The sequence below is a fragment of the Miniopterus schreibersii genome, assembly GCF_964146895.1.
Source record: "Miniopterus schreibersii genome assembly, chromosome: 2".
Lineage (NCBI taxonomy): Eukaryota > Metazoa > Chordata > Mammalia > Chiroptera > Miniopteridae > Miniopterus > Miniopterus schreibersii.
The window spans coordinates 141,551,208-141,572,663 of NC_138102.1; the positions used below are offsets into that span (position 1 = coordinate 141,551,208).

General features: G+C 41.0%; 1 protein-coding gene across 1 annotated transcript in view; it reads right to left on the reverse strand.

Annotated features, from left to right (window-relative positions):
* Positions 1-21,456, reverse strand: part of SCN8A (sodium voltage-gated channel alpha subunit 8) — a 170,086-nt gene that overhangs the window by 41,244 nt on the left and 107,386 nt on the right. The window contains exons 12-14 of the mRNA XM_081127064.1: positions 16,508-16,870; positions 8,776-8,911; positions 2,207-2,445 (exon numbers count right to left, since the gene is read on the reverse strand). Coding sequence (XP_080983190.1) covers positions 2,207-2,445; positions 8,776-8,911; positions 16,508-16,870 — 738 coding nt within the window. The remainder of the gene's footprint in view (positions 1-2,206; positions 2,446-8,775; positions 8,912-16,507; positions 16,871-21,456) is intronic.

Below are 21,456 nucleotides of genomic sequence, written 5' to 3' on the forward strand. Positions count from 1 at the left end.
TCGCCGCCTGGGGTCCCTGAACATTACTGCTGACCTTCTCTCCTCTCCTTTCTTCACCAGTGATGGTTCTGAGCAGTCTTCTGAATGCTCACAACTCTACTTTAGGTGTGGCCCTAAATCTCTGTAGATTTTTAAGAAAGAGAAAAGTAATGCTATTTGCTGGCCTGAGGGCAATTCTGCTGGTGGTAGGTGAAAAGGCCTCTCTAAATCCCTTGGAAATTGAGAATCTGTTCTGTAAAAAGCAAGTAAAAGTAAAGGCTCCGAGAAAAAGAAAACACTATAGGGAAAACAGCACTGCCACCTCCAACAAAATCAATCAAGTCATATTTCTTATTACTTAACTCATGGCTAATAAAATAAAACTTACATCTATATGATATTGTTGATTGGCTCAAAACACTGCTTGATGGCCAAGCCCCTGGGCTAGCCAGTCACACAGCAAGCCCACCTGAGGCACCTTTCAGAGCCAGTTAGCAGATTTCCTGGACAACTAATTGAAGACTATTTCATCAGGCTGCACATGAGAGTGCACATCACAGCAGAGAGCTAACCTAGACATGGAGACTGGAAAGACCACAGAATCATCTTGGATGTGTACCAGGCAACACAATGGGCTACAAGGACTAGCCGGACAAAGGATCACTTTTGCCACTTGTGTTTTCAGAATCAGAACTCAAAATGGTATTATAACATATTAATAGTATATTAGGACTCAAGGCAGAAACGTGTGTGTGTGTGTATGAGAGAGAGAGACACATACAGAGACACGAGGAGAGAGACAGAGAGAGGTGAAGGGAGGGAAGGAGAGGGAGAGGGAGAGAAGGAAGTGGGGGGAGAGGAAGAGGGAGGGTAAGGAAGGCAGGGGGGGGGGGGGGAACAAATACCAAGCAGAGATTATTCTCAAATTAAATGGTAATGACTAGATTTGACATGCCTATGGTGCAACTTTTAAAGACTAATGAGGCCCAGATGACCTAGAGGATTCTTTCCAACTAATTCTTCACTATCTATCAAAATCCAATCAACTCCTGATGTTTGTACCAAAGAAGTAAAACAGATAATTCCCAAATCACAACTACTTGACCTCAGAATACATTATATAATCTAGTTTTGGGGTTTTTTTTGCGATTTAAAATATTATTTATTATGACTATTCTATAACAATTTCTTCTCTGCCTTTTTTTAAAAATTTTTGTTTAAAATATTACAGATGTCTCTTTTTCTCCCCAGTGACCCATTCCACCCCGTCCCATTCCCATCCCCATCCCCAGTCCCTCTCCCCACCATTGTCCATGTCCTTGGGTTGTGCATATATGCATAAAAATTCTTTGGTTACTCTCTCCCCCTCCACCCACCCACCCTCCTCCATCCCTCTGACATTCATCTGTCTGCTCTATGCTTCCATGTCATTGAATCTATTCTGTTCATCAGTTTATTAAGTTCTTTAGATGCTACGTATAAGTGAGATCATGTGATGTTTGTCTTTCTCTGCCTGGGTTATTTCACTTAGCATAATTTTCTCCAGGTCCATCCATACTGTCCCAAAGGGTACGAGATTATAATCTAGTTTTTAAAGTGCCTATTTTTCTTCTAATTAATATCATAAATGAAATATATGACTTAAGGTAACATTAACATAAATCAGGCACAGATCAACTAATGGTGGAAACTGGATGACAGCCTAGTAGTTGGACTGGAGGGGGAAACCAGCCTGGAATTAAAAACTTCCCCTAGACAGTCCCCATCTGGGTAATTAATATGACAGCGCAGGGCAATTTATAGTTACATTTAACACACTAACAGAGCTCCCCTATTTGTGATGGTTGTCACTGAAGGTAAAAGGGGAAGTGATTTGCTGGACCAATGCAGGAATCAATGTGAGAAGCAGAACGAGAGAAAAATCCAGAAGTCCTTGGCTCAGGCTGCTGAAACCAACCCTGTGCCATGCCTCCCATTCTGTCACCATGGTTGGTTTTCTGCCAACAGCTCCTAAATGATGTCTTCTAAGTTCTGCAGAAAGAGGAAACAGCCAAGGGATCACAACAGTGAGCAGAAGCGGCTGGGGCCCACGGCATATGTGGAAGCATTTGTCTTCCAATTAACTATTACTTTCTTTTCAACTAAACTGCTTTCAGTATCAGAAACACATGTCCTACAGGCAACACATGTTCAGATCACAAAACCAGGAGACAGCACTCTATCTTACCAGATTTCCCACAGCTAAGACATGCTCAAATTGTGGAGTCATAGGGTGGTGCTCCATTGCCATAAACAGTGTGTTCAGGACAATGCAGATGGTGATGGCCAAGTCCACAAAAGGGTCCATAACAATCAAGTTCACAATCTCTTTCAGTTTTATCCAGTAGGGGTGACACTCCCAGATGAGGAAAGTATTGGCAAATTTATACCAGCATGGCGGGCATTTTCTCTGGGACTCTTCCAGCTCTGTGGGGAGTAAAGAACAAAGGTGGCACCTCAATCATAGTAAGAAAACAAAGGATTTAGCTACAAATCCTCACTGGGGCATTATCACTATTGTTAACATGAGAACAAAGGCGGCTTAAGTGCAGACTTTCCTTAGTGTTTCTCTTGGTTTTGCTTCTCTCAAAGGGAGAGAGGAGGCATGATCAGTACCAGATCACTTCCCTGTCAGCATCACTATTAATACTGATCTAGTTATAAACAAAATTCAACCCATCTATTTTGGGAGCATAACACAGTAGTTAGGAGCTTAGCTTCTGGAGTCTCACCACTACTCACAAGTTGTATGATCTCAGGCAAGGTACTGACTCCTCTATGCCTCAGTTGCTTCATCTGAAATAGAACTTGCTTTAAAGGTTATATAACTAAATCAATCCTATAATCTATCCATTCATTAAGGATTAAATAAGTTGATGTGTAAAGCAAACCTCACAGGGCCTGGCACAAGGTGAACCTTCAATAAATGGCATTATATTATACATTTTATCATTAAATTATTATCAGAGAAGCAGTTAAAAGCACAGACTTTGAAGCCAGACATACCTGGGTGCAAATACCAGCTCAGACACTTGCTAACTGTGGGAACTTGAGCAAGTGATTTCAATTTCCTGTGAGAATTAAATGAGCTAAAATAAAGTGCCTCAGAAGACCCTAGCACAACAATTTTCAACCTTTTTCATCTCATGGCACACATAAACTAATTACTAAAATTCTGCAGCACACCAAAAAAATATATATAATTTTTCCTGATCTGACCAAAAAAAAGGTATAATTTTGATTCATTCACACTGGTCGGTTATTATTGTGTTGGCTGTTGTCATTTTTCAATTTGACAATCTAAGGAAAAATAGGTCAGTGCACCTAACTAAATAGTCAAATATTGCATGTATTAAAAATTCTTTCCGCACACCAGTGTGCCACGGAACACCAGGTCAAAATCGCTGCCCTGGCATGTACCAAGTGCCGCAGAAATATCTGCTATTATTATCATCTTTACAGCAGAATCAGCATCATCAACCAAGCCACCACGTGGAATGTATCTCATTTCCAAAGAAGTATAGGTCAGTGAATTTACAATTCACAATCCAGTTAGAAATGTCAGTCACATTCCTTTCCCCTTTCTCCCTTCCTTCCTCTTTCTCCTCTCCTCCCTCTTCCTTCCTCATTCTCTCTTACCCCTTCCCACTTTCATCCCTTCCTTCCCTCGGTCTCTTTCTTCTTTCTTTTTCTTCCTCTCCTTTTGTCTTATGCTCTTTCTGTCTCTCTCTTTTAGAAGCAGAACCTGTTTTTTCTCCAAACAAGATTTTCTGTAAGCCCCAATATGTAAACCAGGTAAACCAGGAATTGCTCTAGTTGAGACAAGAAAGGGAGCTTGCAGCCAGTCCAACTGTCTTCTTCCTTTCCTGAGGTACTTCCCAAGCCCAGGGCTCTGATAAACACAGACTGAAAGTCACTGGACTAGATGACCTCCAAAGTCATTTACAAAGCAAAGGTCAAAAAGGATGATTAGACACTAAAGGCAGAGAGCCATTCGGCTGGCAGCTACAACCACCTAGGCATGAACCCTATGGAACAAAGCTCTCCTCAAACTGAGTATGAAATATAATAGCTAGGGCTCCAAAAGTCCAAGGACCCTGAGCTAGGAGAATGTTAAGAGGTGTACTTTTGTAAACCTGTCAGCATGATCATCCTCTGAGACATGGTACTGGTTCTATAGGGTTGGCTATAACTGCACCCCACCCCCACCCCCACCCCCACTCAATTCTTCTGACAAAACCAAATCATTCACGGAATAAAAGAAAGTTTCTCAACATTTCACCACCAACAAGATGGAAACCTTCAATTAGTCTACTTTCCCTTTTCCCAGCCAGCTGGATGGTGCCCACGGTGATGGTTTTCAGATGGGGTGTTTCGGCTGGGTTTGTAATTGGCTCCCTGGTTGCTAAGAAAATGGTTACCTTGGTTTTTCAGATTTAAGGGCCACAGTAAGCGCCACGTGGGAGTCTGCGTGGGGGAGGAAGTCTGTGAAGGAAATTTGCTTTGGCCTCTTCCTCACAGAACTCCCTCCGTTCCCAAGGTAAATTTAGTTTTCTTCCCCAAAAAAGAAAATGAAAAGGTTCTCTTATTTCCATAAATTCTTGTGGTACATATTTGGAAATCTGGTTCCGTTCCCTTTTTTACCTCCTCCCTTCTCCAAAGGCCTGCTGTTCACCAGCGCAGCCTGCAAGGGGAGGCTGGAGCAGCTACTGTTCACATTTCTGACAGCTGACATAGTTGTGATGTTCTATAATGAACAAGGCTCCAAGTCTTTGCCAGACAGCAAAGGGGTTTTCCTACCCTAAGGGGCACCAAGAAGGTTCCTGGAGGGATACGAGGTATCTCTTAACCACTTTTACTGAGAAGGGTAGATCCTCAGGACCTTATTCATTCCACCAAAAGGAAGACAAAGTGGAGTGTTAGGAGCTAGAAAATGTCAAGCAGGTGAATAAAGACTAAAGACGTGTATAAAGTAACTCACAACTTTGCACACCTACTTGCCCCACATGCCTGGAATGGGGAAGTACTTGGTCTGGGGGGATGGGAGGACATAGGGGGGTGAGACGTCCAAAGGTTTGTGGGGTTTCCCCACCTTGCTCCTGGACATTTTCAGAGAGGGTACTGTAGGTGTCAACTTCAGGGGTACTGGGAATTGTTTTTAGAAAGAGCCTCATAATTCCACTGAGATGGTGGTGTTAGCAGATTGTGAGGTTCCTGAAGGCAGGGGCTTCTCTCATTTCAATTCAACAACTTTAAGCACCTACAATTAGCTAGGCAGTGGGAAAATGTGGGTGAACGACAGTCCCCATCCTCACGGCACTAGGCCTCCAGCAGAAATCCTGCCGCACAGTCCTACTCTACTGGAAAGGCGGATAGATACCAGAGAAGTAACTGTGCTGACACTTGATGCTTGTCAGTTCAATAAAAGAATGAATAAATAATTTCTGGCAGCAACAGCTATAGCCAGTTACCTCTACAGGGGAGTTTTCTTTTTGTGTTTTTAAAAAATCTTTATTGATTTCAGAGAGAGGAAGGGAGAGGAAGAGAGAGAGAGGGAGAGGAAAAGAGAGAGAGAGAGAGAGAGAGAGAGGGAAACATCAATGATGAGAGAGTCGTCACTGATCAGCTGCCTCCTGCACGCCCTGCACTGGGGATCGGGCTCGCAACCCGGGCATGTGCCCTGACCGGGAATCGAACCACCATCCTCTGGATCCTAGGTCGATGCTCAACCACTGAGCCATGCCTGGCAGGGCTACAGGGGAGTTTTTCAAACTGCTTAACCAGAGACTAAATAATGCCCTCATTCTTACTTCACCTACTCTCTCCCCTTCTCCCAAGGCTTTACTGCTCTGAGAAGTGAAACTACACTACTCTCTGTCTACACCCCACCTCCAGTCCTCTGAAATGTCCCCAAAGCTGATGGCTCTGCTGACTGACTTCTGCTGGGTTTATTGGATCCTGGTGAGTATGTCTGCAACAGGACAGGGGTGAGGCAGAGCAGGCAGGACTTTCTCATTATTTATAGGATTCTGGAATCCTCCTCTGTGGTTTCTAAACCATTAGGTAGGTAGGAGCCTGCTTCTTTGGTTTTAAATAACAATTTTAATCTTTGGATTAAAATGTCAGAGTTTCCTAACTGAAGGTCTGGAAAGCAGGAACAATTATTCATTCAATGCTGGCTTTTCATGTGGTAGCGATCATTAATGCAGAGGGACCAGTGGTCAAAGAGGAATGAATCTTTCTTAATGTCCTGTAACTCCCTCTGACATTATTCAGCTCCAGCCATTCGTTGATCTTTGCTTACAACAGTTGTCTCATCAGTTTTAACAAAGGGAGTCAAATACTACGGGAGGAGACAGAAGGAAAGTCTGAGCAGAAACAGGCAGTAAAGGTAAAGGTGATGTGAACTTCAGGGCTTAGATAAGGGGAAAATGAACTGGAATGGCTTCTTAGGAACACAACTACAGTCATCTCTCTCCCGTGAGCTAGGCTTGCATCTATTTTTTTTTTAATGTGTGTGTGCTGGTGGGTGGAGAATGAGTATAGCAGGACAGAAAAAGAAGACAGGGAAAAGAGGAAGAAAAGGGAGTAGAGAAAGGTTGTAATGCTCCAATGATTTAGATCTAATTCAGTAGAGGGACAAAAGCACTAGGCCTCCAGCAGAAATCCTGCTGCACCAACACTCCCCACCACTCTAAGCTCAGCAAAATTCAGTTCAACAAGCATTTTCTGAGCATCTACTTCTGCCAGACCCCGTGCTAGGTCACCGAGGTAATCAATATACAACCGCTGCACTGCACTGACAGTTCTCCTGCTCTGATGTCATTGCCAATAATAAAATATGCCCGTGAGAGGGTGTTAGTTTTCTTTCTTAACTGCCATAGACACTCAGAGAAATCTGTCTTGGTCTTCAAGTGAAGAATAAAATTAGCCAAGGTTCTTAAACTGTGTTTCTTATCTTGGAATTGCTATGCTCCGCAGTCATTACCTGCAACCTTAAAGTACAAGCTACAAAGAGCATAAAGATGTTCTATCAGGCAAGGACCTCAATGGGATTGAAAGAAAACAGGAATAACTGAAGTTGTTCAGGAGGCTGAAAGCAGTTAGTTCAATATATTATTTTTTCCTGATGCATTCTCCAGATTAGTCAGTATAAAGTGTACTCCTTGCTCATATATGTGGATCTAGGGATTCTTCCTTCACCACAGACACCCCTGCCCAACACACACACACACACACAGTGGTGTTGGGCTTAAATGATTCAATGATTCAAAAATAACTTGTCTCAAGGACACTAATATCATTTTGAGTCTCCCAATATCAGGGTCTCTGATTATTGTTGGGTTAGTGTGGGTGTTTGAACTCTGAAGAAGAGCAATTTGAGGCCTCAAGAAGAGTCTTACACAGAATGGATGAAGGAGTTGTGGTACACATATACAATGGAATATTACTCAGCCACAAAAAAGAAGGAAATCTTGCCATCTGCAACACCATGGCTAGATCCTAAGGGTGTTATACTAAGTGAAATATGTCTGACAGAGAAGACAAATCTCATATATTTTCACTTATATGTGGAATCTAAAAAACAAAATAAATGAATAAACAAAACAAGAACAGACTCATATGTACAGAGAACAAACTGATGTTTGCCGGATGGGACTAGAGTTGGGGTGCTGAATGGAAAAGGTGAAGGATTAAGAAGTACAAAATGCAAGTTACAAAAACAGTCATGGGGATGTAAGTACAGCATAAGGAATATAGTCAATAATATTGTAATAACTATGTATGGTGTCAGGTAGACACTAGATTTATCGGTGATCACTTTGTAAGTTATATAATGTCTAATCACTGTAGTATACCTGAAACTAATATTGTATGTCAACTGTAATTGGGAAAAAAGTCGCTATAATGGGACAAGTCAGCTAAATCAACATGAATCAAATGAAGAATTATGCAGAATCAACCAGAACCTTGTGAGAAAACTTTGTCACTGAATCTACCTCTAAAGAAAGCAAGAGGAGCCTGGAATGCAGACCACAACTGGACAGGAAGCTAGCACTTGCTGGGAACGGTGGTAAAATGCAAATTCCTCAGGTGTTCCTCAGCATACCCAGCTGTGCCATGGAGCAGTCACCTAATTCTGAGGTCGGGCACTGACAGCAACATTACTGCAAACATGCTATGATTCAACAGTGGCTGCTCTTTCAGTGGCATAGTGCCGGAGGAAGAGGGGCTTTAGCTAGTCACACATCAAATATATTTATGGATATGTGAGGGTGTTTGAAGAGAGGCAGAATTATGTGCAATCAAAATGCACAGTATATTCATTCTTAAGGGAAAACCACAGGCGTTGTAAGTAGTTAAAAAGGAAAAGGAGAAGGTATGCTTTGGGGTAGAGGGTGTGAGGGGGATTCCATCATCTTATATCTTCACGGTTCTTCAGTCTACATTCCTTTAAGCCTCGCATCATCCCACTGGCTCCTCATCATGACAACTATAGAGATTTCTTCAGATCCTCTAGCTTACACTTATGTCATTCCTTCATACTTATCACCTATCTGTGTATAATGCTGGCAGCAGCTTTGAGTCCTTATTGGATTCTCTGCATGTAGATTTGGGATGCTGGTTTCTTTGACCAGCACATTATTCCTAAAGCTTAGAGGTAATTTTTGCAAAACTCAGACCAAGGGACAGGGATTATATTTATCATGCACACCACATATCTCAGCAACTTGCACTGACATCATGGGGACATACCTTCTACTAGTGTATTTGTAACAACACTCAGTATACTGTTTATCCTGTCCTTCCGCCCACCATAGGAGGCCAGTTGCTCCATGGAAACTAAGAGAGATCCAGGACCTTTCTTCTTAATTTCCACTTCAGTTGTACCCTGAAAAAAAAAAGCAAATGGAGTGAGTAAAAGTCTCATAAACGTTAAGGCTGGGCCTTACCAGATCAATAGTCCAGACTGTGAGCAGAAACATATGCTCTTCCTTAAACTTTTTACTTTGATCCTACAATCCTATTGACCTCAAGAAGTTGAATGAAACACGTTGGCCATGGATAATCCTTAGTTCTCTAGATGACAAGACCAAATTGTTTAAGTTTGTACAAATCTACAATGAACCCAAGAGTCTGGCTGGGACTCAAATACCTCATTTGCTTAATTCCAAACAGAGTAGAAAGACCAGGTTCCCTAAGGCAACGCCATCAGAAGTAGACTCTGAATTTTTTCTGTCCTAGTCTCGTATCTGCAGCATTTGACTAGCATTGGACCACAAGATAAAATAAGTCAAATTCACCTCTATTTGAAGTTTCATTAAGGGCCATGTCCCTGATTACACTGAGTGTTGCATTGTTTCCTCCATGTGAAAGAAGCTAAGTAAAAAATACATATTGTAGCCCGGCCGGGTGTGGCTCAGAGGTTGAGCATCAACCTAGGATCCAGGCGATAGAGGTTCGATTCCCTAGTCAGGCACATGCCTGGGTTGCGGGCCTGATCCCCAGTCAGGGGTGTGCAGGAGGCAGCCGATCAATGACTCTCTCATCACTGATGTTTCCATCTCTCTCTCCCTCTCCCTTCCTCTCTCTGAAATCAATAAAGGTATATTAAAAAAAAAAAAATACTGTATGAGTCCACAAGAATGAAAGAAAACTAATCCACGATGATACAAGCCAGAAGTAGTTGTCTGGAAAGGGGAGGAGATTGATTAGAAAAGGGTATGAGGGTACTTTCTGGGAGAATTTTGTGGTAAGAGGGCTTAAGGGACAATCCTCAACTAGTCAGAGAGCTCCTTCTCTGCCTCTGTTTCACCCACAACTTTGGTAACTCTTGGGTTAGGGTTAACCAATGTACTATTGCAATACAGAGGAGAATTCCTTTGAAAAAGAATATGTATGTGTAAATATGTATAAAATGTATCTGTATTTTGGAAATAAAGATCAACTAAACAAGAAAAGCAAAGGCTATTTATGCTGTGTCTGACATGGTGAGGGAGTTGGCCAACAACAAGTGTTTTAGCAGACTGAAAAGCAGGCAAAGGAATGGGAAAGCGTTATAGTGGGAGACAGAAAGGCTTCGGGTATGCCCTGATTAAAGGCTCTTGGCATGTGGCAGCTGCAGGCAGGTTAACTAAAAGCTGGGCATCCTATGTGCTTTGTTAGGGGTGCACATTTGGCTTTCTTTGGTTGGTCCTACATTGAAAGCAGGGACAAAAATTAGGGAAGTTGTTAGTTACTGACCAAGTCATGGCCATTTTGGGCTGATTGTTACAGAAGTTATTGTTTAGCTTCCTGGATTATCATAAGAGATAGCAATTTGGCTTCCTGTAAGTCTGACTTAAAGCAGGCTGGCTTCCTAGGCTGTTTATTGTAGATAAGGGGGTTGGTTTCTCGGGCAGGCTGTGGGTGAAAGTTCTATTTTTATACTATGATCAGGTCATTGTCCATTTGTATATGCAATCTCTAAATATTCATCAATCAGATTGATTAATGGAGAGAGATAATGTAAACATATTCACCACTGTTAACTGCTTAAGACTACATAAACTAAAACTGCCTACAAAGACCATTACATAAAAGTGCTAAGCATGGGGGGAGGGGAGGCGGTTAAGGGAGCATCCAGAGAAAAATATATCTTACTACTAAGAAAATCTAATCTGTTAAAATCAGGGTACACAGAATACCAAGATGGGTAGGTAGTTCCTGGAACTCCCTCCTTCCTAAGTGAGGTTTTGAAAACTGGGACTAAAAGTCCAGGTACTTGGCTATTGCTTCTTTTGAATTTTAAAAAATTTGAGCCCTGGCCAGTGTTGTTCAGTGGTTAGAGCATCAGCCTGTGGACTGAAGGGTTGCAGGTTCGATTCTGGTCAAGAGCACGTATCTCGGTTGCAGGTTCTATCCTGGCCTCAGTCTGCTGGAGGCAACCAATTGATGTGTCTCTCTCACATCGATGTTTCTGTCTCTCCCACTCCCTTCCATTTTCTCTGAAAAATCAATGGAAAAAATATCTTCGGTTGAGGATTAACAACAGCAAAAAACCCCCCAAAAACCTGAGATAAAATGCACATAACATAAAATTCAATATTTTAACCACTTTAAAGTGTACAACTCAGTGGCTTTTAGTATATTTACAATGTTGTACAACCATCACTATAATCTGTTCTAGAACATTTCCATCATACCAAAGAGAAACGTGGTACCTGTTAGCAGATAATCCCAATCCCTACCTCTACCCAGCCCCTTGCAACCAATAATCTGCTTTCTGTCTCTATGGACTTGCCTCTTCTAAACATTTCATACAAATGGGATCATGTGATATGTGGCCTTTTGTACCTGGCTTCTTTCATTTAGCATAATGTTTTTCAAAATTCATCCATGTTGTAGCACATATCAAAACTTCATTCCTTTTTATGGCTGAGTCATATCCCATTGTAGAAATGTATCACATTTTGTTTATCTGTTCATCAGTTGGTGGGCACTAGGGGTGTTTCTACTTTTTGGCTATTATGAACAATAATTTTATAAATATTAATGTCCAAGTTGTTGTGTAAACACCTGTTTTTAACTTTTCTGGGTATATCTCTAGGAGTAGAATTGCTGAGTCATATAGTAACTAACTATGTTTAAATTTATTTTTTTTTTTTGAGTAACTGCCAAATTATTTTCTAAAGTGGCTGTACCATTTTACATTCCCACCAGCAATGATGGCTATTGTTTCTTGTGTCAGGCTACAGCCAACTGAAGGGAAGAAAACCGGCAGCAGACACTCTCCTATGTAAAGCAGTTTCATAGTCACCTTCCACCAAGAATCTGCCAGGGATTCTGTGAGGTTTACCTCTGCTATTGGCTCAGCTACCTGACTCTTTCACCTAGGACTAGAGGAAAGATCACGTACTTTCCCATTCCCTTCCCTATCTTTTCAGGTTTTGTATTTGGTAAATAGGCGAATACATAGATTTTCTTTGCTTTGTTGGGGAAGGAGGAGGAGAATGAATAACTTTTAGAAAAAGTCAGGAGCCTCTGCCTTTTGAAAATTCAGCCTCTAAGGAGCCTTGGTACAAAACTATCAGTAACAGAGGAAGAAATTAAGAATCTTAATTTTGTTCTTTGAAAGTTAAACTCAGTATATATTTGTTCCATTTCTCTTAACCCAAATGCAAAGTTTATTACAACATTTAGCCACTGACCTCTGACCTCCTAAATTATAGCTGTCCTCAAAGAGATATTCTGCAACCTCTACAGATGGCAAATTCTGCCCAATTTCTACACATCTACCCCAGGAAGCTCAACTTGCTATTGATTCTAAATTGCTTTCACATGGAAATACATAATGGGAATCTATCATCCAGTCCAGTCATCTTTCTTGGAGCTAAAATTTAGAGCATTTTAGAAGAGGTCTTGAAATCTATCCATTTATCTCTATTCAAGTCTTTCTCAAAATTTTGTAGTGTTTTGCTTTAAAATAACTGTACAATTATTTCTCTTTCTTGGACAAAGGATTTTTAGAATCTCAAAAGGAACCCCACCCTCTCCAGGTCAAGCAATTCAGCAGAAACCCCGCTGTCTACTTTTCAGGGCCAAAAAGTCCAAAAAAGTATTGGGAAAGAAACAGAAACTGGATACCAAGACTCTGAATACTGAGAATGGGTCCAACAATATGCTGCACATTTTATGTATGTTATTACATTTTCTTCACAACAGCCCTACAACAAAGGTCCTTTTATCTTTTTATTACAGATAGGGAAATGGGCTTAGAGAAGTTAATTTCCTAGAATCGCAGGAGTAAATAAAGAACTTGAGCTTTAGAGCTAGTATAGCATAGCGGTTAATGGTCAACACTCTGCAGTTAGATTGCCTGGATTCAAATGCTAACTCTGCCGCTTACTGTGCAACCAAGTACTTTCTAAGCCTTGGTTTCCTCCTTAGTGAAATGTAGACGATAGTAACTATCTGATAGGGTAGGGGCTGTGAGCATTAAGTGAGATAATGCTTGTTCATTTGCAAGCTAGTGTGTTGTAATTTCCAAATTATGTGTGATTTTTGGATTGTCAGTGGCATTTGCCTTCCTAATGAGTGAAGAGCTATGATTCTTACCTACTTTTCCAGCTCAGAGATGAAGACATGGGGAAAGTCCCCTTATCCTCTGTTTCACCAAAAAGCAAAAGCAGAAATTTCTAAACTATCAAAAAAAAAAAAAAATCACCACTGAATCACAACTGAATAACTAATGAAGATGTGACAGTTTTTTATGAGACTCTGGTGAGATGATGGCTGCATGTCTTTTTTTTGTAGGGAATATATTTCTTAATTTGAGCCTGAAGAAAAAACATAGATGTGGCATCACCTAAGCATTAATATTGTGGGAGACCGCTTGTAAACCATTAGCCGCTACTACACCAATTCCCACAGTGTGAGTCTGCAACCGGAAGCACTCTAACAGTTCAGGCGAAGACAAGTTAATAATCCATGGCTGTAGACACATCCAAAATGTTTTGACAGTAAGAATTGCTACATCCTAGCCCAAAGAGGTATTAATGGCTGTCTGGCCTGTTCTGTATGTAACATTATTAATATATTGTGTCCTTCTAAGATAAATGACTGTTTTTCCCACTTCCCTAAAGGAGCTAATATTTAATCAGTCAGGAAGTTCTCTTTGGCATCAGGAAGACCTTGGTTCAAGTTCTATTTCTATAAGTCACTAAATCTCTGAGTCTCATCTGTTAATAGGATAAAGCACCTACCGAATAGGGTGGTTATAAGAATTAACCGAGAGAGTACATATAAAGTGCTTAGCAGAGTGCAGTAAGAACTCAGTGTGTGGTAGCTATAATTACTATGCTCACCGTAGAAAACTGGAAAGAACAGAAAAGTGTAAAAAAGAAAAAAAGCAATAATTTCCCCTCCCAAAGGCAACTACTGTTAATTTTATTTAGTCAGTCATCTTTTTTTCTATATGCAGTTTGTCTTCAAATAGATCTGATATACCACACAAACTATATGCATCCTGTGTTTGTCTATTTGGCGTATTAAAGTAGCTTAGATATTTCCTCACACCATTAACAACTAGGAAGTTGTCTATGGCTTTTTACAAAATAGTTTTTCTTAATTATGAAGCCCTTGGGAATAATACAGTCTTGCCGACCTCATCTTCCTGCCACTTTGGGATCTGACCTCCTGGCCTTGGGAATCCTCAAGTCTGTCATCATCATCACTTGGGGCCACGGCAAAGAATTTCCTAAGTGCCTACAGGGTGTTGAATGTGTAGGCTCCCAAACTCCCAAAGGCAGTGCTCTGTCTTTACAATGTAAGGAGGTGCAGAAAGCCTTACATTCCACAGCCATCTGCTCAACTGCCTCTCAAATTTTTCTCCCACACAGTACAACAGAAGCTGCTATAAAAACCAAAAAACAAACCCCCAAACTTGCTCATCTGCCATAAGCTGAAGCCTCAGCTCCTTCCTGGACACCTTTTCTAATGCCTTCTCTTCAAAGAAAAAATGAAATGTATTACTGAGCTTAAATATTTTAAAAACTGCCAGGATATTAATATTGAATTTGGTTCTCAGTATCTGAATTGCCTCGACTGTACTATCCAGGCTGACCTACCCCTCATTCTTCTTGATTCCACTGCTTGCTTCAGAGAATCTAATTATCTAATTGTGGAGCTCAAAATTGACCTCTCGACACAGAATTAGTGAAAATCAAACACAAATGAAATTTAAAGTAAAGATAATCATCTATAACATTTTGACCAACTATCTGGTTTGGAAGGGATGGTACAACCACTGTTTGTTATTATTGTTGTCCCTATTATTGCTGATCTTCCATAAACAGTTCTCCAAAAGAGCAATGGCTATGTGACTATGCAGAGAAGACGTTAAAATGAACTGAGAATCAGGAGATTGGGGTTTCTGAAAGGTCTAAGATTCTGGGTCTACCAGGGATGAACTGTATGACCTCAAGGAGCACAAATTCTCTGAGCCTGCTTCCCCATCTAAAAATCAGGAATAACAGTCTATTTCCATTTTGTCAGCCTTACAGAATTTTTATTCAGAACAAATTAAATTATACATGTAAAAGTAATTTGCAGCTTCAAAGAGCTATACAAATGTAAGAGGGGAAGTATTTTGTTTTTAAATAAAAAGGCAGGGAAAGAAAGAATGATTTCAAATACTACCTAATTGCCTTTTGCACTTTTATCTGTCGAGTCAACAACTGCCAGAAAATGCTAAAAAACAGGTCATTCTGAATAACTCCATTCTTAATCATCTAATTTTCCTCCACACATGCATCATGCTAATTAAAGGATTGGTTATCTTCATGCTGTGTTAGATAGAGGAAACTGAAGTGTTAGAACAAAACAGACTGACATGCTATCTCAGGGAACTTATACCAGATAAGGAGGGGCTGAAGAAAGTTACGGAATTAAAGGTAGGAAGGATTTAGGATCACTGAGGTTATAAGAATTTAAAACTAGAAAAAAGGTACAAACAGCTTAGAATTTAAAGAAATGTTAAGAGATGGTTTTCCCGAAGAGGGGAGCCATTATCCAAACCCCTAGACAAGAGATTTTGTGAAGCTATTATATTCAACTCCTCCAGAGTCTGACATTTGATTACATTTAAAATTCATCTTTTGCTTCCCTTTCCCTTCCTCCCCCATATACCATGTGTTCCTGCCCCAACCTCCTATTTCTCCCTCCTCTGATTTATTTCCATTTCAATCCCTTTAATGTCTGGGTCCAGGTTTGCAAGTGTTTTCCTTAACCTCTCCTAGCCTGGCTCTCCCTGGTGTACACCTCCCACCCTTAGCATCAGTATGCACATTCCACTTTGGAAAAATTACATCTTGTTCTTACAGAGGAGCCTTAGAAAATTATTCAAAACTATATTACTTTTTTAAATAAAAAGATAAGAGCTTTAAATCCCAAGCTGTTTCCCTAGGAGGAGAGAGGACGTGGCCAGGAGAAGCAGTGGTAGTTCCAAACAGGCTCAGACTTGGTCATGGTGGTGGCACGATGCTTGTCATTCCATCGGGGCAGGATCCGCTGGCCAGAGGCATTCAGTCAAAGCAGGTGTGTGTGTGTGTGGGAAACAGATAGGCAGATAGAGGGGGAGAAAGAGGGGGAGAAGAAGGAGGGGGAGAAAGGAGGTAAAATAAAAGACGGAATTCATAGAGGAAGAGGCACAGTGGGAAACAAGGAAAGATGGGGTCAATGGAGAGAGTAATAAAGTAAAAGGGAAACGGGAGAGTAAAAGGGGGTAGGGCTGAACAGAGAAATAAAAACAAACCAGGAGAGAGAAAACAGAAGTATTTGGGGTTGGTGGTGTAGAAACAAGAATGGGGGGGAGGGGCAGAGCGTGGGCGACACCAGGTGGAATGGGCGGAGCAGGGCGGGGAGGGCGCAGGGAGACTGCCATGCCTAGCCTCGGTCTACACGGTTACTTCCTTACACTGTCATCGGTAGCTGCCTTATCTATTTTCACCTCTGGCAGGAGACGCCCGCCGATGTGGGAGCCGGGGCCGCCGATGAGGGACACCACGCCGTTGCAGTCCACGGTGCTGTTGCGCTTCACGCTGCGCCGCAGGCTGGGGAAGATGCGCGAGGAGCGGCTGCCCTGGCTGTAGCCGCTGTAGCCGCTGTAGCTGCTGCGGCGCTCGCGGGCGCGGATCGGGATGAAGAGCGAGTCGCGGCGGCCCTCGCTCTCCTCCACCGTGCTGTGCTCGTCATCCGCGAACTCGTTCTCAGAGCCCGGGTCCCGGAACCGCGCCGGGCCCCTGAAGCTGAAGATGCTGCTCTTGCTGTTGTGGCGGGAGAGGAAAGGGGAGCCCGGGATGCTGAGCAGTGACTGCAGGGGCAGAAAGAGAGAGAGAGAGATTGGCAGGGAGGAGACGGGCAGCTGACCCCCTGTAATCTGAGCAAAGGCTGTTAACTTGCCCAGCCCGGCCCGCCCCCCAGCATTCCTGCTGTCAGAGCACAAGTGTTTCCAGAAAGCACTCGGGGTGTTCAATTTCTACTACTACTGTTCGACACCCATTATTACTCACTTCTTGCCCCATACCCTTGAGATATACCTGCCTTTGACCAGTTAGCCACTCAAAAATCCTACTTGCTGTACACTCAAGCACTGCAACGACGCTTTTATCTCATGCTCTACGTAGCCAAAGCCCTGGGAACACATCAGTGTGTCTATTTCTCATACTACCGGCTCAACATGGAGTGTGCCTTTAATTTACTCAAGAGAGACTCATGCCACACTTGGCAAAAAGAAAGAATTTAAAAGTGGGTATCACTGGCTATTCCTTCAAGAAGAACATGCCCTGGAGGTCGACTACTATGCCAACAGTGGTCTTCAAGCCTTTTTGTTCAACTGGAAATTATTTATGTTCTCTTTCACTTTATTTTAAACTCCACAGCAATTTTTTTCACCAAAAGTTTCAATATTTGTAAATTATATAGTTCTCAGCACTGATATTTTAAAATAAATCTCCTTTACCACTTAGAAATTTTTCATTTCTTTCTCTTTCAACTCATGTTTCCTTTCCACATTCCTTAGAGAATTTTATGCTAATGTATATTTTATACTTTAATGTTTTTTACTGATCACCTCTGAATATTTTTCTGTAAAAAAGTATAAACTGTACTTGAAAAAAATTTAAATTTTCCTGTGACCATGAGTCTCTAAGAAATTTTAAAAACCCTCCTGAATTGAGTTTTTATTATTCTTATTAACACAATTGATCAAGATACAAAGATATATACTTCGTAATTACTAAGCTTAAAAATTTTAATTTATTAAAATTTTAATAATTTATTAAAATTTTTATGTTTATTAATCAAAGAATTTATATGTTTATGAGCATAACCCATGGACACAGACATTGGTGTGGGGGAAACGTGGGGGTGGGATGGATGCAGGGTGGAGGGGATAAAAAGGCGACATCTGTAATATTCTCAAGAATGAAGATAAAGAAACTTAAATTCTTTTATTAAAATGTATCTCTTGCCCTAGCTTGTTTGGCTCAGTGGTTGGCCCACGGACTGAAGAGTTCTGGGTTCAATTCCTGCCAAGGGCATGTATCTCAGTAGCAGGCTTGATCCCCAGCCCCAGCGGGGGCACCTGTCGGAGGCAACCAATCGATGTGTCTCTCTCACATAAGTGTTTCTCTCTCTCTCTCTCTCTCCCTTCCACTCTCTCTGAAAAGCGATGGGAAAAAAATGTATGCCTTAATGAGATGGGTGAGATTTTTTTTCAGTTGGTGTTTTTGGTGTTTAAATATTTGTAGATAGTATTACTTATTAGAATGAGACATGGCTCAACATCAATTCCCCTTCCCCTACCCTTTTTTTTAAAGTATCTATTTTTAAAAATATATGTCTTTATTGATTTCAGAGAGAGGAAGGGAGAGGGAGAGCGATAGAAACATCAATGATGAGTCATTGATCAGTTGCCTCCTGCACATCCCCTACTGGGGGTCAAGTCTGCAGCCCGGGCATGTGCCCCCACCAGAATCGAACCTTGACCTCCTGGATCACAGGGTGATGCTCAATCACTGAGCCACGCCAGCCGGGCTCCCCTTCTCCCTTTTTAACACTAGATTTTTAAGTGCTAAGAAGCCTTATTAACATAAACAGCGTCTTGGAACAGAAGAATTTTGTTACAGTAATGTCACTCAAGTCTTTGAACTCCTGCCAAATTATATGCCAAAATCACATGGTAAGCTACCAGTAAAATTTATTTTAATAATCTATTGGCTAACAATTAAATTAGTTCCTCTTTCAATTTTGTTGAAAGCAAAGAACTTAAAACCACCCAACTTGTCAAAGGATTTATTACCTAGTTGTTAGAATTATTCTATTTCTTGATTTTTGTGGATACCAAAAAGGCTTTATTTATTATTTGCTAATAATTATATGGGTTAGTTTTACAGGGCAAGAGTACTCTTTTACTTAAAGGAACCTTATTTAACCAAAAAGAAAAGGTTAGAATAATCAAAATATTGTTAATTTCTATATATCATTGCCAATATTAATTTTTTAATAAAGTGAGGTTATTTTATCACATGCTTTAAAGCTATTTTCATCAAAACCTCAAAGCCACAGATTTGGCTCATTTAATTATGGAAATTGTCTATGCCCTCACTGCTAAAGCAACTGGCTAAATTAGACTTTTTCATAGGAAAAAGTATGACCTCACTTTTCATTTTTTTAAAATGTATTAATATGTATCCCAGTGGTAATGATCTGACTCCTGAACTTAAAAGATCCCAATACCTTTGACTATAACTCTGTTTCACTCTTGACAGAAGTCTGTAAGAGGTAAATTCAGAAAGACTTAGGATGGATTTTTGTTTCCTGGATTAAAAAAAAAACTCTGTAGACACTAATATTTTCAATTGTCCCTTTGTTTGACACCCCAAAGATTTTTATACCTTAGGGTAATGTACTACATAAGAATTAGGATGACAGAGAAGTATGCCTTCCTTTTGTAAAGTGGGAGGAGGTTAACTGTGAAAAGGGAAGTGTAAAGGAGAAATAGTGTGATTCTGGACCGAAGGGCTAACCTTGGGCACAGGAATAAGTGAAAGATCTGGGAATCAGGTTCCATAAAACTAACACTGCTTGGAAAGCCTTCAAGGACCCCAAGAGAATGCACCCTCAGTATGAGGACCACTGTTCTAAGAGAAAGAAACTGGACAAACAACTGGCTTTGGACAATCCTCCTTGCTACCCTGAGATATTTAGTTTGCCCAATTATGACTTTGAAGGAATTTTCAAAATAATTTTTAACTATATGAGATTTTTGCTTTAGAGTTTAGGTCTTAACCTTTTTGTAAAATGATTCCACTGTGAAAGTTCTTTGTGAGCTCGGACTCTACAATATAGTGCATGTATTATGTGTTAAATAAATCTTTTAAAATAATACTTTTGACGATAACCCTGGAAGGGCTGTGGGGCTCCTCTTTAATATTTCCACCCATTATCTTTTTGTTACCAAGAACTCCATTTCTAGTTCTAGACTTAAAATGCTTCCAGTTCATCTCTTTCTATAATGTATGAAGTCCCTGAGCTGGATTGGTATATTTTCTTTGGATATTTCTAGTTCCATCATATCCTATTCTCTCATTTGTATTTCCCTTGTTATGCAGTCTTTTCCTGCCTTAGCTCAAAGCAACTCACAAATCTCTGAGACAATAAATGAATTTGAACACTGTGGGCCACATCAAGAAAACTACTAACTATAGATTATTTGATATAAATGTCACTGTTAAATACATACCACATCCTGTATATAGGCCTCTAGAAAAGAGAATGCAGGTATGCAGTACCTCTGACACCTTTCCTGATCTCTCTGATTTGTCTTGCTCTTTTGCCCCAACCCTGCACCACAGAAGAGAAGCTGCATTGGTTGGATTCTAGAGTGTTTACAGGGTCTCATTTATGAACAGAGTGTCACTACTGTGTGTTAAAAGGGCACACACATAGCCAGCTCTTATACTTCCTTCCTCCATGTTGTTGGATTAGGAAAGGGATCAGGGCCTCCTCCAACTCCCTGCTTGGCAATCCCCTTCTCACATTTATGTTAGGTCACCCTCACTGATTCATTTCCCTGAACCAGTTCTCAAAGTTTGATTCACAGACCAACCTTAGCGCATGACCTGCTATTGGTTTGCAATGAGACAAGAACAATTAAGAGGAGCATTTAGAAACTCTTAAAGCAGGTAGATATCACAACATCCAAAAGTGTGATAATTTTTCTAGAAATTTATTGTTATTTTATTTTACAACAGTATCAATTCATGAAAACTTGGGGAAAATAGAAACTGGTCCTTCACCACAGATAGTTTTAGAAATACCTCTCTAAACAATGTGGCTGGCCAGAAGATGGTGTTTTAAAATGTACCTGTGATTTTGTTTTAATTAGGTAAAGTGAGGGGACAGACACAGAGACAAATGCCTTTGAAAGAAGAGTTTATTACTTATAGTTCCTCAGAGAAGGGAATATACAGGGCCTCAAGGGGAGGTTCTAGGATTCTTAATGAGGCAGAAGCAAGGGGGGGGGGGGCATGGCCTAGAGCCTTTACTGTGGTTTACTCCAGAAGGAATGAGTGAGGCAGAATAGGCACCTTTGAGCAAGTTTAGGACTGGAGAATTTAAGTAATTCCAGGCAGGCTCTGGGCTATAGGAGTGGTCCCTGTGGTTCACTAGCTGGCCCTGGAGGGATTTAGGGCAGGAAAAATACTGACTTGGTGTGTGCGAGTTAGATAAAAGGAATGGGTCGGGGAAATAAGGGTTTTGCATTAGTTTATTTACATATGAAAGGCACACTTCCAGGCAAGTAGCCTATTATCTCCAGGAATTAAGCTAGCACTGGGAGGGGCAGTCCCTACCCTGCCAGCAAGGCTTCTAAAATGTCAGAGCATCCTAAAATAC